Source organism: Mugil cephalus, chromosome 5 (genome assembly GCF_022458985.1).
Source record: "Mugil cephalus isolate CIBA_MC_2020 chromosome 5, CIBA_Mcephalus_1.1, whole genome shotgun sequence".
NCBI classification, from domain to species: Eukaryota; Metazoa; Chordata; class Actinopteri; order Mugiliformes; family Mugilidae; genus Mugil; species Mugil cephalus.
Window position 1 is genome coordinate 27,179,173 of NC_061774.1, and position 9,551 is coordinate 27,188,723.

The 9,551-nt window shown below is 44.1% G+C and overlaps 1 protein-coding gene across 1 annotated transcript; it reads left to right on the top strand.

Annotated features, from left to right (window-relative positions):
- The first annotated feature begins 1,415 nt into the window (after nucleotides 1-1,415).
- g3bp1 (GTPase activating protein (SH3 domain) binding protein 1) lies at nucleotides 1,416-9,453 on the top strand. Its single transcript, XM_047584654.1, has 12 exons — nucleotides 1,416-1,574; nucleotides 4,009-4,125; nucleotides 4,219-4,300; nucleotides 4,836-5,009; nucleotides 5,098-5,188; nucleotides 5,294-5,387; nucleotides 6,364-6,601; nucleotides 6,682-6,786; nucleotides 6,996-7,113; nucleotides 7,710-7,835; nucleotides 7,932-8,041; nucleotides 8,143-9,453. Exons 2-12 carry the CDS (start codon nucleotides 4,031-4,033, stop codon nucleotides 8,407-8,409), a joined length of 1,500 nt encoding a protein of 499 aa, XP_047440610.1. The 5' UTR covers nucleotides 1,416-1,574; nucleotides 4,009-4,030; the 3' UTR covers nucleotides 8,410-9,453.
- The last annotated feature ends 98 nt before the right edge of the window (nucleotides 9,454-9,551 follow it).

A 9,551-nucleotide genomic window follows, 5' to 3' on the forward strand; every position in this document is an offset into this window, starting at 1 on the left:
GTCTCAGTTGGACAAGTGTCCCACAGAGACTTGAAGACTTGAGGGTATTTTAGAGTCAATGGACACAACATAGAGAATGTTTCCAGACATCAGACGTAAACATAAGAACTCCTCATCTACTCCTTTCTGTTTCTTCTTAATCTCCTCCTTCTTTGTCCTTCTCCTCTTCATCATTTCTTTCTTCCTCCTCCTCCACCTTCTTCATCTCTTCTCCTCTACCTCTGTCTCTCTCTTCCCTCCTTCTTCTCTATCTTCTTCTTCCTCCTCCTCCACCTTCTTTTTGTCTCCTCCTCCTTCCTCTCCTTTCTCTACCTCCTCTCCTCCTCCTGTGTCATTCTTCTCTTACATCCTCTTCTTGGTCCTCCATCTTTCCACCCTCCTCCTCCTCCACGTCCTCCTTCTCTAATTTGTCCTCTCTTCTATTTATTTCTATTCCTCTTCCACACTTTCTTCTTTTCATCCTCCCCTTTCTTCTTCTACCCCACTTTTTTATTGACATAATATCGCAAAAACAGCAAATAACCAATGACAAAATAAAAGTGCTTGAGATTCAAAAACATTCAGGCATTATTATTATTATCATTATTATTATTTGTTGTTTGTTGTTGTTGTTGTTTTGTTGTTGTTTGTTTTGTTTTATTTAATTATTTTTTTTCTAAATAGGACATCGATATGGCTTTAAATAAAATAATATTTGCTTGCTGGTTGAAACAGTGAATAGGAAATGTGGATATAATTATGAGAAGGTAAACTGCATACAGTAAATTCACAATGTAAGTGAGATTCCTTTTTTCATTATTTGAAAAATAAAGTATACAAAGAACAGTCATGCAAAAAGAACAATAACAACATAAAATATATAAAAACAAACAAGCCAGGGTTACATTGCGTCAAACATTCACATTAAGTTAGTTACATGTATTATTTGCCGTCATAGTCTCTTCGTTAGTTGAAAATAAAGTATTGTTCAACATGAACAAGCAAACAGTTAGTTTTTTTTTGTTGAACTTATTTGGCATATATTTGGCAAGTTTATTTGGAAATAACATTTTCATCCTGCCTTGGGATTATTATGGAAGTCAAATAATATATTTTCCCAAAAATCTTTACAGACATGAACAACGATAATCTGCTGTGTGAGATTCCTTTTATCCCATCAAACCATTTCCGGTATAACCCGATGACTCATCCAATCAATCGCTTGAAACAAACTCCCACAACTTCTTGTCGCCACCAAGCGGGGACTTAAATCCACTGCACTGCGCCTTGCTAATAATAAACCGGCGGACGCCTGCGAGTGAAACAAACGCACCGCCGTCCATTGGCGTCCTCTGATTGGCCGTACCGAGAGCCATGACGCTTGACCACAAAGCTTCGTGATTGGCTGTCAGAACGGGTCGAGGCAAGCGATTGGCTGGAAATTTCCCTGAGAGGGGGCGGAGCGTAAGTAAACCGGTAACCGAGCCTCCTGCACGTTGCTAGTGTTCTGGCAGCAGCCGTTAAGGTGATTCGGAAGAAATCACTCGGTTCTCACGCAACATTTATTATTTTTTTATTGATAATTGAACCCACTGGTAAGTATTTGCCATCTTTTGTAAAATACATAGTTTACGTTAAAATGTTTCTTTATTTTTTTTTCCTAACTGCCGTCATTTTGATAATCTGGGTCGCTCTTCCAGGCTCCGTCTACGTCCCGGTATGTAGCTGGTTGCCGTTAGCAACATTTGAGCCCAGTAGCTCGTTTCCGTTTTTCTTTGTTATATATTTTTTTTCTCGCCTATTCGGTTGAAAGAAAACACAATTTGAAACACGTCTAAGTATCTAAAATTGCCTTTGTGCGATGTAGGAGTTATTAATATGTTTAAGTGGCGGGATGTAGCCGCCGCCATGACAGCTTGGTTTCGCTTTGCCTCCAGGATGTAGCCGCGGCCCGTGTGTAGCTCCCTTCTTAGCTCCCCCATTCAGTCGTGACTCCCTCCCTTCCTGTCCATCTTAGAATCCTTCTTTTTGGGATTTCCTCCTTATTTTATTTATTAAACACACTTCCGTGGCAGGTTTAGAGGTATTTGCACTCCTTTCGAACAAGCTACTCCGGCTACTTTGGCCTCAAAGTGTGGCCGAGGACCAGCCTGGGACACGTGTTTGGGAGGGGAGGAGGGGGGGCTTTAGCCTGTGCTCCCCTACTTTTGGGGGCCGTGTACTCACCCAGCTGTCGCGGTTTAGCTCTTGCTAGAGGGCCAGTCAGAGTTGCCATTAGAGCCAGGGGGTTATATGTGGAATATGGGGCCGGTGGGGCTGCACCTCCTTGCGGCCCCACCGACTCGCCGTGGCCGCCATGACGGGCGACGAGCAGGCCGGCTAATGGCACCGGGCACGGCGTGGCCTTTGTCTGCACCCCATGCTTGCACGTTCCTCCACCCGCACATGCTGCTTTCTCAGCCTTTTAGCCTTTGTATTGTAATTGTAAATTTATTATTTAAGTGAAAGCACGTTTAGCTCATCGGGTTCGGTTGCTGCACCTCAGCGCGATTAGCCTCGTAGCCCGACGGCCCAGTTAATGTTTGCTGGTTTGGTTGCTCAAGTGTGTGCCAGGACAACAGATGGCTCTAAGTTGTGTGCACAGGTGTGGGAGACAGTCCATTATAGAAGAGCACTTGTTTCCCCCTGGATGTTGGATGCCCGCTGTTTGTGCATCTTTCATTTTCTGCCCCAGGGGGTCACACATACTTTGTTTTTTTCTCCAGGTTTATATCAGAAAGAGTTTCCAGTTAATTTTCCCACATTCACTTTGAACAGATGTGGTAGACATTTTTTTTTATTTTTTTTATATCCCTTCCAAGTAGAGACACAGTTTTCCATTAAAAGTTGACCGGCAGAGACTTGAAATTTTCTTGAAATTGTGCAATATTTCAAGTTTGGCAGGACCGACCGCTCTTCTGTGACAAGAACGTAAGCAGCATTTACGCAGAGAAAATTTACAAGAATGTGGGTCTGTTGAAGCATGTCTCAGCTTTTAGTAGAAACCTGTATGTTTTCAATGTGTTTCTTAGAAAAGGAGCCACAGATACATGTGTACAATTGTTTGGGATGCACAGATCTGCACCTATATGACAGAAAACCGTGATATAACATCACAAAAACCATGACAAGTCCTGAATCAATTGAAATGCAGCCGACTTCTGTATTATGTATTAGACAAATCACTGCTGTCACAGAGAGGTCTGGTTGTCTGTAAAGGTTTGTGTTCACCTTATGTGAGAACAAACATCCAGGGTAATTTTCCTCTGATGTCAATGCAGTAAATTCTTGGCAGAATCGTCCCCGTCCCTGTTGATCGAGCTTCATGCCCTCGGCTTTCAAACTAATTAGAAGTGAGTCAGAAATCGTGTGCTGTTGTGAAAGCAGACGGTTTGTTTATCAAGCTGGATTTACACCCACAACTGTTATATGATGTGGTCTGGAGATTTGTCAACGCAAGATTAAAATCTAACGTGTTTGGGAATAAAAAAAAATAAAGAAACAGTAGCTGTTTGGTTTCACGAACAATGTTTAGACCAAGGCAACAAAGACCAAATCAACAGGCCCTCGTCTGTAGCTGATGCTTTAGTGTCCTATAACCCACTGCAGGTTTCACATTATGTTCACAAGTCTCCCCAAGTTACACATCCAGTCCAGCGCCAGTTCATTAGGTACACGAGTGCAGTAAATTCTCCATCAGAAGTCAGTTAATATTTGAATATTTTAATTTAATATCAACGTTCATGAAGAGAAGATTTACTGCAGCAAAATGAATGTCGTACCACTTATCTGAACTATGGAAAAGTTTTCTCTTGAAGGACAAATTATTATTAATTTAATACCATTCTTTAAATGTCAACAGCAAATTTATAATTAGAATATCAACAGTTTCCTTGTTATAAGATTTAGTCGTATAATCTTGATTGTCTTCACTAGTTTTTTGTTTAGTTTCTCTCACCACTGAGCTCATTGCTTCCTCTTTTCCTGCAGAGATTTCCAGTTGACCAAAGAAATGGTGATGGAGAAGCCAAGTGCCCAGCTGGTCGGGCGAGAGTTTGTCCGACAGTATTACACACTCCTGAACCAGGCCCCCGACTACCTGCACAGGTACGACCGACAGTCATGTGTCAGTGGGTCTCACATACGTAAATTATGATTAAAAACAGAATTAAAATCAGCTGTGTGCTCTGTTGTGCTCAGGTTTTATGGAAAGAACTCGTCCTACGTGCACGGAGGCCTGGACAGCAACGGAAAACCAGCCGAGGCCGTTTATGGACAGTCTGTAAGTGGACGTCACTCAGAGGCAGCGTTTAGAAAAAAATGTTTAAACCAAGAGGCATCGTCACATTTAACTCTCACACACAAACACAGAGAAAAGAGCTGAAAGGATTCAACGAGTTTTATTTATGAACTCAGGTCCTGGATTATTTCCCTTAAGAAATGTAAATAAGAACTTTAGAACGTTATTTATGTAGTTATTCTGATGCAGGTTCACATTCGAGTCTGTAAATCTGTCTTTTACACATGAAATCAGTTTGTCTTAAATAAGATCTGCTATAAAGACGAATAATGTATCCTCACTGCAAACATCACAAACCAAAACCACTTCCCTGTAGAGTCAAACCTTTAAACATTTGTGTAGACTTTTGATTTAGTAACGAAGGAACTCGACAAAACTGTCGTAGTATCAGACTGAAGATGTATTAGCATGTTTTGGTTTAAGTTTAGATTTGGGACCTGCTGAAGATCAGATCGGTTCATTTAGGATCCAGTCTCATGTCTGGGTTTAAACTTTAATTGAACCTTCTGGTTTGCAGGAGATCCATAAGAGGGTGATGGCTCTGAGTTTCCGGGACTGTCACACAAAGATCAGACACGTGGACGCTCACGCGACCCTGAACGAGGGCGTCGTGGTGCAGGTGATGGGTGAACTGTCCAACAACATGCAGCCCATGAGGAAGTTCATGCAGACCTTCGTTCTGGCCCCTGAGGTTGGTGAAACGGTGCAACACCTTCAACGCTGGGTTTAATTCAGACTCGGTGTTTAACATTTCTCTCTTTTTATTTCTTTTTCTTCAGGGCACCGTTGCAAACAAATTCTACGTCCACAACGACGTGTTTCGTTACCAAGACGAGGTGTTCGGTGACTCTGACTCTGAGCCTCCAGAAGGTGAGAGAACGTTTAACTGGCTGGAAATGAACTCATTTATTAAATTAGACGTGTTTTGAGTCTGTTTTTGAATGTTAACGGTTGTGAGTGTGGTTTTGTTTCCAGAGTCTGAGGATGAGGTGGAGGAGCTGGAGGAGAGAGTTCCTTCCCCTGACGTCGCCACAGAAGAGTCTGCTCCCTTCTACGACCCGACGCCCTGGTACGTGTAGCTTTTCATGAACAACAAAGACAAAAGACTTGGAGATAGATGAGATTTCAGCTTTTAGGATTGTGAGAATATGTGAGGACTCGTCTCTAAAAGTTTTCTAGAAGAAGAGACAGAACAATACTTTATTCATCCCCTGAGGGGACGTTCGAGTTTTCAGAGTGTAACAACAAAATCAACAAGTAATATCAGTGCACGTGGTAAAGACTGTTAATATATATGAGAATCTATTAATGGTGATGGAGAAGATTCATATCTGCTAAAGAGCAGCAACAGTGTTTTAGTAGTCGTGATTCTAAACTATGTGCAGTTAATTACATTTAAAAAGTGTTAAAGAAAAATGACTGGAGTGATACTGACTAACTACTGGTGTCTCTCAAACCATCGCTGCACTGGAGGGAACTGAAGGAAAATGGAAAAATCACGCAGACAAACACATAAAAACAAATCCAGGTCCAGACAAAGAGTGAAAGGCTTTAATTTAACGAGCTGGAGGCAGAATTTGTGACACTGCACATTCACCTTCGCCCCCAGAGGCTGAAAAGAACATGGTTCATGTCCCAGTGCTGCACAACTATTTACTGTTTCACTGTCTCCTTCACCTGAAGACACGAGGTGAAACACGTAGGTTTATGTTTTTGTCTTTTACTTCCTCAAATCATTTTCCACTTTCCTTCAGTTTAAATGGAGCAGAGACGTAGTGAGAGAAGCCTCCCACCCTCCAGGATGTTTCAGCTTGTTGCTCATATTTACCTGTGAAGGTTCAAGCCTGGATTTAAATAAATATGTTGTAACTCGTCCATTGTTCAACATCCTGCAGAAACGAAAAAACGAAACGAAACCAAAACCAAAACCATAGACTTTTATTTTTACATCGGCCTCTTTTATATATTGATTTTTCATTAGACTAAACTTTCTAAAGTGAATTAAAACCTCAAACCTCATCAGTGACGTTTCTGTTCCTCTGCAGCTCGGAGCCGACGGTTCCCGGTGACGACGATGAAGTCGCTGTGAGTCCGGAGCCGGAGCCTGAGAAAGAGGCCGAGGCGTCTGTGGTGGAGCTGAAGTCAGAGTCGCTGCTGGAGACGCAGACGGACGCACAGACGACCGACGACCAGACAGAGAAAAGCCCCGCGGCCGCCGCCCCCCCCACAGAACCCGCCTCAGCCCCCGCTGAACCCGCCCCCGCCGCCCCAGAGGAAAACAGGGTACGTTAGAATATTTACGAGACGCTCAGCGGCGTGAACGAGGAACCTGAGCTCTGACCTCCACCCTCTCTCCTCCACAGCCGTTCTCCTGGGCCTCGGTCACCAGTAAGAACCTCCCCCCCAGCGGCGCCGTCCCCGTCTCAGGAATCCCCCCACACGTCGTCAAAGTCGCCCCCACAGCACCCGTGAGTTTATAGAGTCGTCACCGTAAAGTTAAAAGTTCAGTGAAACTAAAAAAGCTTTGCAGAAGGAAGCAGATCAGGACACAAACCTGCAGGCGCCTCCTCTCATGACCATGATAAAAGCTGCAGTTTGTTCTTTTTGTTTTTGCCTCAAGTTATGTCATGAAAACCTGATCTGACTTATTCTCTTCTTTCTGTTTCTCCTCCTGCAGCCCAGAGTGGAGGTGAAGTCAGAGACTCAGACAGCAGCACAGAGGCCACAGAGAGACCAGAGGCCGAGAGAACAGAGGCCTGGAGGTCCCCCCCCGGCCCACAGAGGACCCAGACCAGGTACCGATCAGAACCGGCATCAAGTATGAATGTAGCTCCGAGGGTAAACACACAGCGTTTGTTCTGGAGGCGAGAACAGGCCTGAACTTTAAAACACGAGGTGAACATTAGATCTTAAAGAATCGACTTTCCCACTTCACCTGATCTCGGTTTGAAAAGAGCTCGAGTCATAAAATCCTCTGGATGGTTGTTAAAAATACACGTTTCCTGAGATGCAGAGAGAAAACGCTGCTTCATGCGTCAGATACTCGTCAAACCCAGCGTCTCTACCAAGTACGAACAATGTTCATGTTTCTAAGACTCAAACCACTGTTTCTAAAATTATGAATTTAAATAAATAAATAAACGGATCGATCTGTTTTTTAAGGTGTTTGTGTGAAAACAGAGTCGATACATAGATTCATAGATTCATGATCAGCTATAATAAAAAAAAACATGCACTGAATTTATCTGGTTTGGTCTTAACTTATTTATATGAGCTACATTATCCAGCTTTAATCTTCTGGAACATATTTATTTTTTTACTGAGGAGTCTGTGTAGGAACATTTATCTCTTCATAAACCTGAACTAACTGGTTGAATGTGTTTTGCTTCAGTGCGGGAGGGCGAGCAGGGCGAGTCTGAGGGTCGCAGGGCCGTCAGGTACCCGGACGCCCACCAGCTCTTTGTGGGCAACGTCCCTCATGACGTGGACAAGACGGAGCTCAAAGAATTCTTTGAACGTAAGTTAGTTCCAGAGCGTTTACAGACGAGCAGGACAGATAAAACCAGATAAACGGGTTTTAAGATGAGTTTTTTTCCTGCCTCCCTTCCTGCAGAGTACGGTACAGTCCTGGAGCTCAGGATCAACAGCGGAGGGAAGCTTCCCAACTTCGGCTTCGTCGTGTTTGACGACTCTGAGCCCGTACAGAAGATCCTCAGCAACCGGGTAAGAGCCTCAGAAATCAGCTGTTTGAAACCAGAAGCTCGTTCTGTGTGATGCTAACGCTCCTCCTCCCTCCTCCTCCCTCCTCCCTCCTCCTCCCTCAGCCCATCAAGTTCAGAGGCGACGTCCGTCTGAACGTGGAGGAGAAGAAGACCCGGTCGGCCCGGGAGGGCGACAGGCGCGACGTGAGGCCCCGGGGTCCCGGGGGTCCCGGAGGCCCCCGGGAGAGAATAGGAGGCGGCGGCGGAGGAGGAGGCGGAGGAGGCCCCCGCGGCCCCCCCACCCGCGGAGGCATGTCACAGAAACCCAGCTTCGGCTCCGGACGGGGCGCCGGGCCCAGCGAGGGCCGCTACTCGGCCCCGCGCCAGTGAAGGCGCCGCCTCCAAACCCGAGTTAGATTTACTGTTTGGATTTACTTGAGTGGTTTAATCTCCTGCCGCAGGAACTGATTGGACAGAGCAAAATTTTCAAAGAAAAATCCCTTTTCTTTCTTTTTCTTTTTTTTTTTTTTTTGGTTTTGTTTTTTTACTCTGCACCCAGGAGACAAAATCAGCAGGAATTAAATAACCGAAGTCACGTTCTGCCGCGTTGCTGAATTCTGACTCGTTTCCTCCTCGTTTCTCCTAAAAGTTCAAGTATTTATTAGGGATTCGTTTCTGTAACTGACGCAGGTTTGGTCGAGAGCTTTTCACCATCACGTCACGCCAGCTCCTGCTGAATTCAAGCGCCATCGTCCTCGACATGTGTCTCTCATGAAGATGGCTGCCTCCCCCCTCCTTCCCCCTCCTCCCCCCTCCTCCCTCCTCCCCCAGACTCATTCTTCTTCTTTCTCACCTGCTGCTTTTCCGTTATTCCAGGACATCACTCTCGTTCACCTTTACCTTCCTCCTGTTCTCTTCGTCCTTCACCAACACATGTATTATCTGGACTAATGTCACACGTTATTTATTTTTTTTTTTTGTTTAGTTTTTTCATGCTGAACTTGAATTTATTAAGAAACAAAAAACAAAACACGCAAACACATGAGAAAAAAGGGGTAACTACTACTTGAATTGGGGATTAAAAAACCCAGAGGTTCGGTTTTTTTTTCGCGTTCTCTCTCCCTGTTTCTTAAAGGAACGTGTACTTTACTGCTTGGGCAATCCTGTGTATTGCTGCCACCGTTGTACCTAGCGATGGATCTGTCTTATCTTTTTAATTCTATCAGGTCAAGAGCTGAACTGTAGTTTTTATTTGAGTAATAATGTTGGCTTGTACTATGTGGATTCACAGACGCGTCTGAATGGAGCATGTATCAAAAAAAATCCTTTATCAACCTGTTAAGCGACCGATGCACTTCATTTGTCATCATGTTTGAACTGAGCTCACCTGCCGATGAGAGAACTAAATTAAAAGTGATACTGTTTTAAAAAAAATAAATGTCTGATGCTTCACTGCAGCTGGTTCAACACGTCACATTTAAAGTGTTCAGGTAAAGATCTGATCAGTTTTATACGTCGACACTAAATAAAAC